Here is an 18555-nt window from a genome sequence, read left to right as displayed (position 1 = left end):
ATATCTTCCCTCCTTTCTTTCCAAAGCCATTATAACAATCAAAGAGATAGGATATAAGGATGAGAGGAGTAGATTTTTTATTTTTTTGGAGACAGAGTCTCATTCTGTCACCCAGGCTGGAGTGGAATGGCACAATCTCCACTCACTGCAACCTCCGTCTCCCAGGTTCAAGCAATTCCCCTGCCTCAGCCTCCTGAGTCGCTGGAATTACAGGCAATGCCACCATGCCCAGCTAATTTTTGTATTTTTAGTAGAGTCTGGGTTCATCAACATGACAAACATATTGGCCAGGCTGTCTTGAACTCCTGATCTCAGGTAATCCACCTGCCTCGGTCTCACAAAGTTCTGGGATTGCAGGCATGAGCCACCGTGCCAGGCCGAAAGGGGTATATTATTTAAAAAGACTTTGAAAACACAATTCTAGTCATTGTTATGTAACATGTTCATATCTACTAAAATAAAAATTGTAATTTGACTTCTTTATGTATATACATAAATATATATGTGTTTCATGTATCTCTTAATTAGCATTTTAAAGTCACAGGCACATTAATGCCAAGACAGCAAAGATTTTGCATCTTAAATATTTTAATATTCACACCAGTCCTTTTCATCTAATAACCTCTTATCTAAAGTCACCCTAAATGTCACCATTTACCATCCTTAGAAAACTGAGGGCTTGGCAGTATTGTAGGATGGGGCTAAATGATATTTTCCCTTTTCTTAGACATATATTATATTACTACCTAATGTACTACCTTCAAATTAGGATGCATTTCCCAAAGACAGTCAAACCTATGCTTTCTTGGAGTATTTTTTTTGGTGCTTTCCCTTTATTCAAGTCCTTTAGTTGAAGCCCAAGGGTTGGGTGAGAGCAGAAGTACCAGGTAAATTTGAACTCAAGAATTCCCCTTTTCTTTACTATAGCCTTTATAGTGGTTCACCTGAAAGCTGTCAACTCCAAACTGTAGCAAGTGGCTAAACATGAAGACCTATTGTGTGAAATTACATGACTTGTTTACTTTAAATGTGGTAACTTGCAGTCTTCCTTTCTTAAATTAGTTTATGTATCTCAAACTGCAGGGTAATTTAAAGCACTTCAGTATTTGTCTATGAAAAAATTTAAATCTCTGATGGGCCTGGCTTACATGGCTTGGTTTGCCAAATTGAAGCTTTCTCGGGAAAACAAGGACATTAAGCTTCTAAATGCAGGCCTACATTTCCTAATCCAGATTTCTGAAATTTAAAAACTCCAAAAATACATTTTCTGAAACTCATTTGGCTGCAAAACTTGAATCTAACTGATATAAGGCTAATTATACTACTTGCTCATTCCACTCGGTAGAAATGTGAAAGTGTTTCATTGTAGTGTATTTCCCAAGATGTATTAGTTGGTTCTTATGCTGCTATAAAGAAATACCTGGGGGGCACCCAAGATGGCCAAATAGGAACAGCTCCAGCCTCCAGTTCCCAGCCTGAGTGACACAGAAGATGGGTGATTTCTGCATTTTCAACTGAGGTACTGGGTTCATCTCACTGGGGCATATCAGACAGTCGGTGCTGGTCAGCGGGTGCAGCCCAACCAGCGAGAGCTGAAGCAGGGCGAGGCATTGCCTCACCTGGGAAGTGCAAAGGGGAAGGGAATTCCTTTTCCTAGTCAAGGGAAACTGAGACACACAACACCTGGAAAATCAGGTAACTCCCACCCTAATACTGTGCTTTACCATGAGTCTTAGCAAACAGCACACCAGGAGATTATATCCCACACCTGGCCCAGAGGGTCCCATGCCCACGGAGCCTCCCTCATTGCTAAAAGAGCAGTCTGAGATCTAACTGCAAGGCAGCAGCAAGGCTGGGGGAGGGGCGCCCACCATTGCTGAGGCTTAAGTGGGTAAACAAAGCCTCCTGGAAGCTCGAATTGGGTGGAGCCCCCCTCAGCTCAAGGAGGCCTGCCTGCCTCTTTAGACTCCACCTCTGGGAACAGGGCATAGCTAAACAAAAAGCAGCAGAAACCTCTGCAGATGTAAATGTCCCTGTCTGACAGCTTTGAAGAGAGCAGTGGTTCTCCCAGTCTGGAGGTTGAGATCTGAAAACGGACAGACTGCCTGCTCAACTGGGTCCCTGACCCCTGAGTAGCCTAACTGGGAGACCTCCCCCACTAGGTACAGAGCAACACCTCACACCTCACATGGCTGGGTACACCTCTGAGATGAAACTTCCAGAGCAAGAATCAGGCAGCAACACTCGCTGTTCAGCAATATTATATCTTCTGCAGCCTCCGCTGCTGATACCCAGGCAAACAGGGTCTGGAGTAGACCTCAAGCACACTCCAACAGACCTGCAGTTGAGGGTCCTGACTGTTAGAAAGAACACTAACAAACAGAAAGGACACCCACACCAAAACCACATCAGTACGTCACCATCATCAAAGACCAAAGGCAGATAAAACCACAAAGATGGGGAAAAAGCAGTGCAGAAAAGCTGGAAATTCAAAAAATCAGAGCACATCTCCCCCTCCAAAGGAATGCAGCTCATCACCAGCAATGGAACAAAGCTGTACGGAGAATGACTTTGACGAGTTGAGAGAAGAAGGCTTCAGTTGATCAAACTTCTCAGAGCTAAAGGAGGAACTACATACCAAGTGCAAAGAAACTAAAAACCTTGAAAAAAGAATGGAAGAATGGATAACTAGAATAATCAATGCAGAGAATATCATAAACGAACTGATAGAGATGAAAACCATGACACAAGAACTACGTGACAATTTCACAAGCTTCAGAAACCGACTTGATCAACTGGAAGAAAGAGTATCAGTGATTGAAGATAAAATGAATGAAATGAAGCAAGAAGAGAAGTGTAGAGAAAAAAAGAGTAAAAAGAAATGAACAAAGCCTCCAAGAAATATGGGATTATGTGAAAAGACCAAATCTACGTCTGATTGGGATGCCTGAAAGTGAGGGGGAGATGGAACCAAGTTGGAAAACACTTTTCAGGATATCATCCAGGAGAATTTCCCCAACCTAGTAAGGCAGGCCAACATTCAAATTCAGGAAATACAGAGAATGCCACAAAGATACTCCTCGAGAAGAGCAACTCCAGAGAGGAAGGTCGGGTTACCCACAAAGGGAAGCCCATCAGACTAACAGCAGATTTCTCAGCAGAAGCTCTCCAAGCCAGAAGAGAGTGGGGGCCAATATTCAACATTCTTAAAGAAAAGAATTTTCAACTCAGAACTTCATATCCAGCCAAACTAAGTTTCATAAGTGAAGGAGAAATAAAATCCTTTACGGACAAGCAAATGCTTAGAGATTTTGTCACCACCAGGCCTGCCCTACAAGAGATCCTGAAGGAAGCACTAAACATGGAAAGGAACAACCGGTACCAGCCACTGCAAAAACATGCCAAATTGTAAAGACCATTGATGCTAGGAAGAAACTGTACCAACTAACGAGCAAAATAACCAGCTAATATCATAATGACAGGATCAAGTTCACACATACCAATATTAACCTTAAATGTAAATGGTCTAAAAAGTCCAATTAAAAGACACAGACTATCAAATTGGATATAGAGTCAAGACACATCAGTTTGCTATATTCAGGAGACCCATCTCACATGCAGAGACACACATAGGCTCAAAAAAAGGGATGGAGGAAGATCTACTAAGCAAATGCAAAACAAAAAAAAAAAGCAGGGGTTGCAATCCTAGTTTCTGATAAAACAGACTTTAAACCATCAAAGACGAAAAGAGACAAAGAAGGCCATTACATAATGGTAAATTGATCAATTCATCAGAAAGAGCTAACTATCCTAAATATATACGCACCCAATACAGGCGCACCCAGATTCATAAAGCAAGTCCTTAGAGACTTACAAAGAGACTTAGATTCCCATACAATAATAATGGGAGACTTTAACACCCCACTGTCAAATTAGACAGATCAATGAGACAGAAAGTTAGCAAGGATATCCAGGAATTGAACTCAGCTCTGCACCAAGCAGATCTAATAGACATCTATAGAACTCTCCACCCCAAATCAACAGAATATACCTTCTTCTCAGCACTACATCACACTTATTCAATAATTGACCACAGAGTTGGAAGTAAAGCACTTCTCAGTAAATGTAAAAGAACAGAAATCACAACAAACTCTCTCTCAGACCACAGTGCAATCAAACTAGAACTCAGGACTAAGAAACTCAGTCAAAACCATTAGACTACATGGAAACTGAACAACCTGCTCCTGAATGACTACTGGGTACATAATGAAATGAAGGCAGAACTAAAGATGTTCTTTGAAACCAATGAGAACAAAGATACAACATACCAGAATCTCTGGGACACATTTAAAGCAGTGTGTAGAGGGAAATTTATAGCACTGAATGCCCACAAGAGAAAGCAGGAAAGATCTAAAATTGACACCCTAACATCACAATTAAAAGAACTGGAGAAGCAAGTCAAACACATCCACAAGCTAACAAAAGGCAAGAAATAACTAAGATCAGAGCAGAAATGAAGGAGATAGAGACACAAAAAACCCTCCAAAAAATCAATGAATCCAGGAGCTGGTTTTTTGAAAAGATCAACAAAATTGATAGACTGTTAGCAAGACTAATAAATAAGAAAAGAGAGGACAATCAAATAGACACAATAAAAAATGATAAAGGGGATATCACCACCAACCCCACAGAAATACAAACTACCATCAGAGAATACTATAAACACCTCTATGCAAATAAACTAGAAAACCTAGAAGAAATGGATAATTTCCTGGACACTTACACTCTTCCAAGACTAAACCAGGAGGAAGTTGAATCCCTGAATAGACCAATAGCAGGCTCTGAAATTGAGGCAATAATTAATAGTCTACCAACCAAAAAAAGGCCAGGACCAGACGGATTCACAGCCAAATTCTACCAGAGGTACAAGGAGGAGCTGGTACCATTCCTTCTGAAACTATTCCTATCAATAGAGAAAGAGGGAATCCTCCCTAACTCATTTTATGAGGCCAACATCATCCTGATACCAAAGTCTGGCAGAGACACAACAAAAAAAGAGAATTTTAGACCAATATCCCTGATGAACATCGATGCAAAAGTCCTCAATAAAATACTGGCAAACTGAATCCAGCAGCACATCAAAAAGCTTATCCACCATGATCAAGTGGGCTTCATCCCTGGGATGCAAGTCTGGTTCAACATATGCAAATCAATAAACGTAATCCAGCATATAAACAGAACCAAAGACAAAAACCACATGATTATCTCAATAGATGCAGAAAAGGCCTTTGATGAAATTCAATAGCCCTTCATGCTTAAAAGTCTCAATAAATTCGGTATTGATGGAACATATCTCAAAATAATAAGAGCTATTTATGACAAACCCACAGCCAATATCATACTGAATGGGCAAAAACTGGAAAAATTCCCTTTGAAAACTGACACAAGACAGGGATGCCTTCTCTCACCACGCCTATTCAACATAGTGTTGGAAGTTTTGGGTAGGGCAATCAGGCAAGAGAAAGAAATAATGGGTATTCAGTTAGGAAAAGAATAAGTCAAATTGTCCCTGTTTGCAGATGACATGATTGTATATTTAGAAAACCCCATCATCTCAGTCCCAAATCTCCTTAAGCTGATAAGCAACTTCAGCAAAGTCTCAGGATACAAAATCAATGTACAAAAATCACAAGCATTCTTATACACCAGTAACAGACAAACGGAGAGCCAAATCATGAATGAACTCCCATTAACAATAGCTTCAAAGAGAATAAAATACTTAGGAATCCAACTTACAAGGGATGAAAGGACCTCTTCAAAGAGAACTACAAACCACTGCTCAGTGAAATAAAAGAGGACACAAACAAATGGAAGAATATACCATGCTCATGGATAGGAAGAATCAATATCATGAAAATGGCCATACTGCCCAAGGTAATTTATAGATTCAAGGCCATCCCCATAAAGCTACCAATGACTTTCTTCACAGAATTGGAAAAAACTACTTTAAAGTTCATATGGAACCAAAAAACAGCTCACATTGCCAAGACAATCCTAAGCCAAAAGAACAAAGCTGGAGGCATCACGCTACCTCACTTCAAACTACACTACAACGCTACAGTAACCAAAACAACATGGTACTGGTACCAAAACAGAGATAGAGACCAATGAAACAGAACGGAGCCCTCAGAAATAATACCACATATCTACAGCCATCTGATCTTTGACAAACCTGACAAAAACAAGAAATGGGGAAAGGATTCCCTATTTAATAAATGGTGCTGGTAAAATTGACTAGCCATAAGTAGAAATAATACCACACATCTACAGCCATCTGATCTTTGACAAACCTGACAAAAACAAGAAATGGGGAAAGGATTCGCTATTTATTAAATAGTGCTGGGAAAATTGGCTAGCCATAAGTAGAAAGCTGAAACTGGATCCTTTCCTTACTCCTTATATGAAAATTAATTCAAGATGGATTAGAGACTTAAATGTTAGACCTAAAACCATAAAAACCCTAAAGAAAACCTAGGTAATACCATTCAGGACATAGGCATGGGCAAGGACTTCATGTCTAAAACACCAAAAGCAGTGGCAACAAAAGCCAAAAGCCAAAATCGACAAATGGGATCTAATTAAACTAAAGAACTTCTGCACAGCAAAAGAAACTACCATCAGAATGAACAGGCAACTGACAGAATGGGAGAAAATTTTTGCAATCTACTCATCTGACAAAGGGCTAATATCCAGAACCCATAAAGAATTCAATCAAATTTACAAGAAAAAAACAAACAACCCCATGAAAAAGTGGGCAAAGGATATGAACAGACACTTCTCAACCGAAGACATTCATACGGCCAACAGACACATGAAAAAATGCTCATCATCACTCGCCATCAGAGAAATACAAATCAAAACCACAATGAGATACCATCTCATACCAGTTAGAATGGCAATCATTAAAAAGTCAGGAAACAACAGGTGCTGGAGAGGATGTGGAGAAACAGGAACACTTTTACACTGTTGGTGGGACTGTAAACTAGTTAAACCATTGTGGAAAACAGTGTGGCAATTCCTCAAGGATCTAGAACTAGAAATACCATTTGACTCAGCCATCCCATTACTGGGGATATACCCAAAGGATTATAAGTCATGCTGCTATAAAGACACATGCACACGTATGTTTATTGTGGCACTATTCACAATAGCAAAGACTTGGAATCAACCCAAATGTCCATCAGTGACAGACTGGATTAAGAAAATGTGGCACATATACACCATGGAATACTAGGCAGCCATAAAAAAGGATGAGTTTGTGTCCTTTGTAGGGACATGGATGCAGCTGGAAACCGTCATTCTCAGCAAACTATCACAAGAACAGAAAACCAAACACCGCATCGCATGTTCTCACTCACAGGTGGGAATTGAACAATGAGATCACTTGGACACAGGAAGAGGAACATCACACACCAGGTCCTATTGTGGGGAGCGGGGAGGGGCGAGAGATAGCATTAGGAGATATACCTAATGTAAATGACGAGTTAATGGGTGCAGCACACCAACATGGCACAAGTATACATATGTAACAAACCTGCACATTGTGCACATGTACCCTAGAACTTAAAGTATAACAAAAATAAAAATAAAAAAAAAAAAAGAAATACCTGTGACTGGGTAATTGATAAACAAAAGAGGTACAATTGGCTCATGGTTCTGCAGGCTGTACAGGACACCCTGAGGAGAGCTCCGGAAACTTTCAATCACAGTGAAGGTGAAGGGAAAGCAAGTATGTCTTCCATGGCTGGAGCAGGAGGAAGAGAGGGGCAGGAAGTGTTACACACTTTTAAACAACCAGATCTCATGCTAACTCACTCTTGTCACGACAACACCAAGGAGGATGGTGTTAAACCATGAGAAGCCGCCCCCATGATTCACTCACCTCCCTCCAGGTCCCACCTCCAATACTGGGGTTATAATTTTACATGAGATTTGGCTGGGGACACAGATCCAAACCATATCACCAGACCTGGAACAAAGAATGGCTATTTAATATCGTGTACGCACCTGTTGCAGGTTGGGTTCCCCTGAGATAGAAATTAGGTTATGATAAGGAGCAGTCTCAAAATCAACACTTTTTGGAGAAGGGAAGAAAGCAAGATCAGACTTTGATATCATGCCAACAAAGTGCCTCTTTGTTGTGGTGGAGGCTTTCATGTGGATGTTGACTTGGAATACAAATTTCTCCATACTTTGTACCCACTTCCATGGATTCTCACATATCTCTTTGCCCCAGATTCTCTTTCTTCTCAAGTTTTCCAGTATTTCTTCTCTCAGGATAAGCTCATGAGTTCATATATATTCTAAGGTCAAGCAACTTCTCTTTTCATACAAAATGAGTAATCAGTTTTGCTACCAAAAATTATGCCTGTTGGTAAGATTTTCTCATGTCTCTGTGTTTCAAGTCCACTCATAGGAGAGACGGCAGACAGAGAAGCTGCCATCCATTTTCAGCTAGTATCCACATGCCTAGTCTAGTTTGTATCTTACTCTGTTAGTTTTTCTTAAGTGCCTTCTCTCAGCCCCCACAAACCATAGGTATGACCTGACTGAGAGGGACCAGCTCAGTGGTGGATGGCGTTGGGGGGTCTTAACCATTTGCTTATGCAGTTTACTTGTGCTTCTGCCCCTGCTTATATCCTACTTTAATTTTACAATGGATTGCTATTGGACTTGCCCAATATGATGACATTGTAACATTATAGCAAAACCCTATTCATAATAGGCAATTCTGGCTACAAAGTCTGACCCAAGACCCACCTCTACCAGGACCCAGAAGCACGTCAAAAGCTGTTTATTAAATGGTGTACTATCCTATGCTACAGGTGGCATAGCTTAGCTCTAAAAACCTAGAAGTCTCTGTTGTGATTTTCTGATGAAATTTGCCATAAAACTACATGGCATATTTTCCCACTGTAGATGCTTCCAATATTGAGCCTCTTGTGTTTTATGGCCCAAGTAGCAAAACTGCTTGCACCACAGCCTAGATCTACATCATATGCCTTTTCTGCTTTGCGCACCCCTCAACGCTGTAAGCATTTCACAACATTGCATATTGTGCCAGAGCAATATTCCCAGGCATGGAAGGATGCTACTTTTAAAACCAGAGTGGCCTAGCAGGTATTGATTGTGTTTCCATTTATTGTGAGAGCCTTTAGATGTAACAATTTGTCCTTTATTTTGGAGGGGATGTTCTGGCATATCCCAGGTCACTGGACTCCTAGACATTTAATCCAAGTATTGAGTAACAAAATGCTCCTTGTCTATTTGATGTACCTTTTCCAAAGTGCTACCCTTTCCAATTTTATTTTGTTTCTTCGTGTAAAAATATGAGAAAGTTTTTGTGGCACTCCATTGAAAAATAGAACACATTTTAAGCATTTTCTCCTTGATGTGAAGTGTACTCTCTTAATCCAAGGCAGTTCAACTTAAGCTTCATTTATGCTTCATGAACTTGAAGTATTTTTAGTCTTTAAAGTTGCATCATGTCATGAAATGAAGTGGAACTATTGAAACACGCAAGCTAAATGTCATGTAGTTTCCTAAGCATATAAAAGAAATCTAGTCTATCTTGGGGGCAATTCAGGATGTGGAGCAGTAACCAAGCAAGTACTAGTTGATGTTAACACACATTGCATTTGACTGGAAATACGATTTCAGGTTGAGATATTTAAACAAAGAGTTGTTTAAGGGGAAGATACATAAACACTATCAATGAAGCTAATCATTTCCAAACCATAAAATATCTTGTTTTGAACTTGTTTGCTGAATGTTAACATTAATGCTTATTTTACCTTTTTTTTTAAAAAAAAAAAAAAACAGATAACTTTGTGGTAGATTCCAGTTCTTGTGTGCGTGCCTGCCCTAGTTCCAAGATGGAAGTAGAAGAAAATGGGATTAAAATGTGTAAACCTTGCACTGACATTTGCCCAAAAGGTGAGTGGTAGCTCAGATTATTTAGTTAGAACTGGGCCTATATAACAAGGTTTTTAATTCAATTTTAAGTGTACCAACTTTTTAATATAAACCCACTCTCACAACCAAAACCTGCCCACACATGCTTTCCATAATTTTGGACAGTCACTCAAAATATGAACTTTTATAGCACTGTATATTATTGAGTTTGAATTATATCTACTAAAATGGTCCAGAAAAAAATTCAGGTGTAACACTGATAGGAACTCAGTTACATGTTATTCTGTCAATAGGAAATCTTAAAAGCTTTGTTAAAAAACAAGAGTTCACATGGTTATGTTGGCATCACAACACATATTAGTTGCTTGGCACTGTATACAAATTTATCTGCTAAGCATAAAAAGTGATGCATAGGGACCTGAAAGTTACTCTCCAGATCTTAAAAATATATTTGGAAAGATGAGATCTATGAAATGACAGGGAACTTTAACATAAGTTTAAAATAAATATATCAGATAATTCATGCCATAGAATTCTAGTGGAGGAAGGAATCTCTTCCAGCTGTGTGTAGTCTAAATCCTCACCAGAATGAAACCTAAATTAAGCCAGATGAAAATATAGTCTAAATCTCAGGAATGTTGTTAAAGTTTTCAAGGTATCAGGGAGTGCCTTAGAAAAGGACAAACTCCAGACTTACTTTACATGGTCTTTTCTCTCTTTCTCTCTGTTTTTTCCTTATCCCTTCTCTCTATTTCTCTATACACCACCCCGTGCCCCCCCCCACACAAAAGTTGTTTTGTTTGTTTGTTTAAATTAGAAGCTTCAGAAAGCATGTTCAATTTAAGCATAAATATTTGAATGGCCCTTGATTTTGGTTATAATTCACATCATTAGACTCTTTATTTACATATATTCTCCATTAGACCACTGTTTTTAAAATTGCAAGTTGTAGAGCATTAGTTATGTAAGCCATGAAATTATTTTACTAAAGTTACCAGCATTTCAAAATCATTAAAAATGATATTTTCAAATAAAGTAGAAAATAGATAATTTTATGTTGCTAGGAGGAGTATTGATTGATAAAATTTCTGTTAAACTTATGTATGTGTTGTGTGTGTATACTGGGTCTTGATATAAAATGTAATTTCTATGATGAGTCATGGTCATTCGATTTTAACGCAGGGACAAGTTTTTAAAGCAGAACCAGTAGTGAATGTTGAATGAATGAATAATTATTTTACTTTTTAGAAAACAAAATTTGTAATATATTTTTATATGTTGCAATTAAAAATACTCTGCTATTTTACAATGAAGATGCAATGATTTATTGGCCAAAAATAAGTTTCTCAGTCCCCTAACTCTGAGTCTTGTTTCTACAGCTTGTGATGGCATTGGCACAGGATCATTGATGTCAGCTCAGACTGTGGATTCCAGTAACATTGACAAATTCATAAACTGTACCAAGATCAATGGGAATTTGATCTTTCTAGTCACTGGTATTCACGGGTCAGTATTACATTTTTGTGCAAGCTATTTTACAAAGTGTAGAGGAAACTGAAGAGATTCTTTAGTTGTGTTTATTTGATTCTTCTGGAACCTGAAGAGTTTCACCTTTCATTAATGCTCCTCAAAACAAAAGCAAGGGCCTGATTTCACCAGTAATGGCAGTATAATATAGTATAATGACATTATAGTATAATGAAAGTATAATGACATTCCAAAATACCTGTTTTGGAATGTGCTCAAATTTTAGTTTGGTGACTATTTAAGGTTGAAAATATAAATTTGTATTTAAACTAAATTATGTTTTAGGATATTCTCCTCAAATCCACAGTTTTCAGCAAGCTTGACTTATTTTTAGATATGTTTAGAGGAAAATTCATTCAAACTTCTAACTGATTCGTGAGAAAACATGAATTAATATCCTTTAAAATGTCTCACATAAAACTAATCAGTAAGTTGAAATTCCCCTGAGCTTCTTCCAGAAATTCTTTGTCCTGATGTCCTGATGTATTATTTTTGTCTTTTTTCCCTTAAGTTGGGAAGTTAGCACCACTGTGAGAGATGCTGCTAAATGAGTTTCATTTTGGTAATAAAAATTGTAACGTGATTTATCTGGGCTCCTTCATTACAGAATCCCCTGCTGGTTTTAACTGGAAAACAAACGTGTTTGCATTCTTTGAATGTCAGTATTTTAACATTGTATGTTATCTGTTTGTCTATATTACTACTTAATCCCTAAATATTAGCGCTGCAGGCTACAGATAAAGAATATCTCTCATACGTTTCAATTCAAAATCTTACTCTGAACATATATCAGATCATTTCTAAGAGCAAACTAATTTAACATAATATGAATAAATATGTCCAAATGGGAATGGCAAGAACAATAGAACAAAGTGTTTCTTTTCATTCAAATCAATTATTTGCATTATTGCTAAATATTTGTTTATTTTAATAGGTAGCTTTTAATACGGTCTCATGTTAGATAGCATAATAGTATGTGTGCAGCTGCCACCCCATAATTGTTGTATCTGTCTTAAGAAATGTTTTTTGTTCTTTTGTTTTTTTGTTTTTACTTACGTTTTAAAATGTATAGACTTGGTAATTCTCAGCCCATATTCCTACATGGCAACAATTTGTTGGAACTGCGTAGCCATATTAATCAGTTATCACGCTGTTAATAAAGACACACCCGAGACTGGGTAATTTACAAAGAAAAAAGAGGTTCGGTGGACTCACAGTCCTACATGGCTGGGGAGGCCTCACAATCATGATGGAAGGCAAAGGAGGAGAAATGCATGTCATACATGGTGGCAGGCAAGAGACGGTTTGTGTAGGGGAGCTCCCCTGTAGAAAACCATCAGATCTCGTGAGACTTATTCACTATCATGAGAACAGCATGGGAAAGACCCACCCCCATGATTCAGTTACATCCCACTGGGTCCCTCCCACAACATGTGGGAATTGTAGGAGCTACAATTCAATGTGATATTTTGATGAGGACACAGGCAAAGCATATCAGTAGCACTAGTCATTTTGAGATGGGACACACTTAATCAACTTTACCATAGTCCGCACTGGCCTTCCGAATCCATTTACATTGCTGTCTTACCCTCCTTTCCCTATTGCATAGGAGACCTGGTACAATATTTAGGTGCTTCTTCATAATTTAATGCATCTATGACATTTAATAAAGCAATATACCCACAATTTGACTATGTTTAAAACCAAATATCACATGAATGTAAGATTACATTATGCTGATAATGTCTTCTGAGAAATAAGAAGATAGAGCCACTTTGACTCACATTGCCTACTTTCACCTGGAAATAATAAATGAATTAGCCTCAAGCCTTTCACTGTGGGGAATGATTTGAAATCATATTCACATGAACTGCATTAGACAAGTTGTTTTTATCCTTATCAGGCCCAACATTCCGCTTTTATATATTAAAAAATTGCCACTTTTCAATTCTGAAATAAAATTTATAGATAATGTAACCTAAATATATATATATTTAATTATTATAATTCCTTAGTTGTAATTTAAAAAAAATACAAAAAAGTAAGGTACAATAAAATAAGTATTGTTAGGGGAATGCCCAGTTTCCAATTATATAAAAGTTTGAATTTATGAAAAATGAGATTAGAAGACATTTTTGTGTAAGAAGTACCAGGAAATAAAAAGCAGAGGAACAACTGACCACTGGAAGAGAAAACCACTAGCCAGACACATTGTTATTATGACAAAAGAAAGAGGGAAATGACTTTCATTGAAATTGGAGTAAATTGCTTCTCGACTTTTTGGCTAAGATCAAGTGAAATTGGAGCAACACGACTAGGGAATTATACCTGGCCAGAGTATAACCAAGCATGAAGTTTGCACATATGAGGTCCTAAATGTCTAGTAGGACATTTTAAGGTTGTATAAAACATGATGCAATCCTTTGATTTAAGAGAAATTAACAACTTTGTGATAAACCCTGTAAACTACAGGATCCACCAGTCTCTGTTACAACTGAAGCAGCTCTACAGATGTGCCAACTTCCTGTTAGTGGGGTGATGCTGCCCCCAGTGAGAAATACTGCAAGAATTCTGTGACAGTAGAAAGATTGCAGACCACCAAAAGTGACCTGCTAAGGCTAAAATTCTTAAAGATAAAACATGGGTAGGAAGGTTTCAAAAATATTTTATTTAGTGAGGTTCAGATTATTTTAGTCTTGGTTCATCATAGAACATAATTATTAAATCTCTAGATATCTACTAGTTATAAAATGACTCTCTCTCTATATATATATATAATATGTAGCCATATATATATATTCACCTCTGGCCCAGAGTGGAGGAATGTTTAATAAATAAATGTAATAAAAAATGGAAACAGGTAGTCCAATGAATAAAAATGCATCAGGCAATAAGGAGCGTGCATTTCCAAGTTTATTGGAAGAATACTACATTAGACTAACCCTGACTTCTACGGAGAAAAATATTGCTCATTCATCCAGGTGAAAAATTACTTATGGAAAATCAACTTACATGGATTAGAAGTAGAAAAGTAAACCAAGTTTGTCTCAAGCATAAACTTAGAAAATGAGAGTTGGAATTTCTTCTTGGACAATTGGATCCAGAGCAGATTGGAATGTGATTTGTATCTCCACCATGGAGGGTTTGCGTTGAGTTGGGTGGCTTTCTCTCACGTCAAACACTAGGTTTCCTCCAATAAAAAACTTGAGAAATGGATTAACAATAAATACCTATTTCGTATGATTATTGTGGTGATTAAAAACAAAAGTTGTTTTGAATTGCTCAGCGCAGTGCCTGGCATATTGTAAAACCTTAACAAATGGTATCAAATAGAAGGTTGGAAGTGTGGGGAAAGAGGGAAAGATAGTGAGAGAGAGAGAGAGAAGGATGAGAACAGAGAGAAATGAAAATCAATAAAAAACAAAACAAGAGGAGGGGAAGACAGTGCAGAGAAATGAAAATCAATAAAAAACAAAACAAGAGGAGAAGAAGACAGTGCAAAAGAAAAATCGCAGTGCCTATGTCTCGTTTATAGCACAGCATGTTGTGCAACAAATATTAATTTTATAGACTTGATTATAGTCTTATATAGACTTTTGGAAACCAAATAAAGGCAAAATTTTCCTTATGATAAGTCATGGTTCTTAGTTTAGATGATTATTTGTCCTTGATGATAGCACTTATACCTGGAATATTTAAAATTATAATTATAATTGGGTCTCAAGCATAATTTATAAGGTATTTTCCAGGACAAACATATAAATGAATTATGATGTATTCTTTATTCTCACTGTCATGCCAGCATGAAACATATATTCTGAAGCCTTTCTCTTTCATCTGAGGAAAGTATGGCTACAGAGTTAATTCAGTAGACTTAGACATGTTATATATGTGTAGATACAAGTATGGTCATGAATGTAATTTGTGTGTGTGTATGTTTGTGTGTGTAAGCACAGAGATATTTTAAAGGTGAACAATACAGAGTATTATAAGCAGAAAACTTGCAATGAATTAAAGAAATGTTTTACCTCACTTAATTTCCATTACCCGCAGTATTTTACTAACTAGCTCTTAATAAGATCGTATGGTTTAATTAAAATAGCTGAGATGTTTTTAACTAATAAAATGCAAAAATAACAATTTAATGAGGTTGTTTTGCTTTTTAAAAATAAGTTGCTCCATAAAAGATGGCAATTTATCAATTAAAATTTTAATATATAATTGGGCTCAAGAAAGTTAATTGGCAAGTTTAGTTTACAGTACAATAGTACCATTGCCAGAAATAGTAGTAGGTACTCATTTTCTTATTTAGGATAGGAACTGCAGGAAAGTGTAGTGCTTAGGGTTATCATTAGGAAAACTTTTCCTTCATGTTTTGTTATGTTTTACACTGTTGATGGGCATGTGCTTAGAGTAACAAAATACTCACCAAATAAGCATGTTCATGCTGTCACAATGAGACACTGGCAAGAAAGGGTTTACATGGTAGACTGCAATGGTGATAGACAATGGAAGAGAAATAATAAGCTTGATGATAAAACAAAGTGATTTCAGTGGAAATGAAAATATGTTTCTCTGTCTTTCTCCTGAGCTTTATTTTGGATCACCAAACACAATGACAGGATAGACATAACATTCTTTTGCATGGCTCTGAATTTAGTTAGGAAAGTTAATTGTTTTAAAGTACTATGTATTTCGAGTGGCTACAGGATGCAACTCCCAAGACATACTTTGAAGTCAGTGAGTGGAATTCTGTCAACTTATTTTACAAGAGTCCTGAATCTCTAAAATTAACTGTATAAAATATCTGTGGTCCGTTGGGCTTCATGTTAACATTCCGGAATTCATTTCATTCCCGGTAACATAGAAGTGTTCTCAGTAAAGGTTTGGACTGACCCCGTTATTGTGTGCTTGCCCTGAATTTTGAGTCTTTCTCAATAAAGCCAGAATATTTGATTATATGACCTGAGCTGTTCTATACACTGCTTTTCATCAAAGAACAAATGTTGAAAGCTCATTCTTGTACTGCAGAGCTGATATTTCCTCTGTATACAAAATTCTTTGCACATTAAAAAGTGAAGGCAAGAGTTTTCCTACATGATACACTTCATTTTTGGCTTCATATTCATCGAAAGCATAGTTATTTGTTCCATATATCTTTGCTTGTAAATAGAGAAAGTTTGCTAGAACGTTTAATTGAGACTTTAAGCTTTTGTGAGATATTAATATGACATTGAGAAAATTTTAATCAATAGTTTATGTGTGAATTATAGGGGAACACATTTTTAGTGTTTCTCCAACCTCAGCAATATCCAGTATTTGAGCCTAGTATAAAGTACTCCATGTTAAACTAGCAGTACATTGTATTGATTGCACTTCTTGGTTTGAAACAGTAATTTAATCAAGCAAATTTTTTTTAAAGATGTGGAATGGTTTGCAGTAGAGAAGAATATGCTTATGAACCAAGTTCAGAAAGCCAGTACAAGGTGGTTCCAGAGATCAAGTTGCTGGAACTGATACTCTTTTCAAGACTTGAATGCTGGCATGAATAAATGCCAATGGATTCAGACACAAATCCTCAGGACATAGGCCATATGCCTATCTGTTTGTCAGGCGATTATGGAGCATGTTGATTGATAGCCCTATTAAGGCTACTTAGAGTGGATCACTAGTGGTTATTCACCCTACCGAAAAGGAATGTTCTCAGAGACCGGTAAAAGAAGAGATATCTACAGTAAGAATAAAATTTGTTTGACTGCTACAGGTAGATACATACTTCTAAAAAAGCCTAAGATCACTGTTCTTAGAAGTTTTGACCTATCTTGAAGAAGCAGCCAATGGATAAAATTTAATCTCTCTGTAAATGATATATGTTAATATGAGGTGTCTACCTAGGATAGCACGAAATGTCTTTTAATGTAATAAAATTTTAAAACTTACTGTGGATTTCTTAAAAATAAAAAACAAAACTGGAAGTCTTACTTGAATTCATATACATGGAAGCGAATAGTTCCTGTGTTATAAACATGAATATGAATAAGCTAGATAGGAACAAGATGGTTCTAAGTAATCTGTATGAAGAGATACTTTTGGACAATGTCATAAATATTATGAAAATTCATGAGTAGATAAAAGTAGAGCTACAGAAGAAAAAAATGTCAATTTTATCTGTGCTTGTTTCTATCCTTCTTATGAATTCCAGGTACTATTAGCAATGTATACTTCTTTGAGGAGCAGAAATACCAGTTGTTCTCACTATAATATAATTTATTTCTAGACTATATATATTCTTCCAAATCAATAATAAACTTTTAAAACAAAGCAATGTCAAGTGGTTCATACATGAACTTGCTATCTTTGAGAATTTCATCAGAATAGTTCAATCTGAATAATCTTACAGATCTAGAATAGGCTTTGATGAAAATCTCATATTTTGTGACATCAAAAATGTCCACAAAACACCTATTATTCCTCCTCCACATCTAGCACAGATTAATTTAGACATGCATTGATAACGCCCCTATTGCTAATTAAAATTAAATTAGAATAAAATAACTACTGTCACATTTCTCATATTTTCACTCCTTTATTAAAATTTAAATTTGGCTACGTTTCTTCTTGATTTTCTAGGGACCCTTACAATGCAATTGAAGCCATAGACCCAGAGAAACTGAATGTCTTTCGGACAGTCAGAGAGATAACAGGTAATTTTTTAAACTGCAACTGTTGTGCTATGAACAACGTAATTTAAAAAAAAAAATTACATAAGATTGGCTGGGCACAGTGGCTCACGCCTGTAATCCCAGCACTTTGAGAAGTCAAGGCGGGTGGATCACGAGATCAGGAGATTGAGACCATCCTGGCCAACATGGTGAAACCCTGTCTCTACTAAAAATACAAAAATTAGCTGGGTGTGGTGGTGCGTGCCTGTAATCCCAGCCACTCAGGAGGCTGAGGCAGGAAAATTGCTTGAACCCAGGAGGTGGAGATTGCAGTGAGCCAAGATCACGCCGCTGCACTCCACCCTGGCAATAGAGTGAGACTCCATCACAA

At 37.1% G+C, this 18555-nt stretch overlaps 1 protein-coding gene across 6 annotated transcripts in view; it reads left to right on the top strand.

The window, feature by feature from the left end:
- Positions 1–18555, top strand: part of LOC105481143 (erb-b2 receptor tyrosine kinase 4) — a 1180372-nt gene that overhangs the window by 836899 nt on the left and 324918 nt on the right. For all 6 annotated transcript variants that reach the window (XM_071073321.1, XM_011740477.3, XM_011740479.3 and 3 more), the window contains 3 exons: positions 9883–9996; positions 11355–11481; positions 18133–18206. In XM_071073321.1, the coding sequence (XP_070929422.1) occupies positions 9883–9996; positions 11355–11481; positions 18133–18206 (315 nt within the window). The remainder of the gene's footprint in view (positions 1–9882; positions 9997–11354; positions 11482–18132; positions 18207–18555) is intronic.

The sequence above is a fragment of the Macaca nemestrina genome, chromosome 11, assembly GCF_043159975.1.
Source record: "Macaca nemestrina isolate mMacNem1 chromosome 11, mMacNem.hap1, whole genome shotgun sequence".
NCBI classification, from domain to species: domain Eukaryota; kingdom Metazoa; phylum Chordata; class Mammalia; order Primates; family Cercopithecidae; genus Macaca; species Macaca nemestrina.
This window is presented reverse-complemented; position numbering and strand designations above follow the sequence as displayed.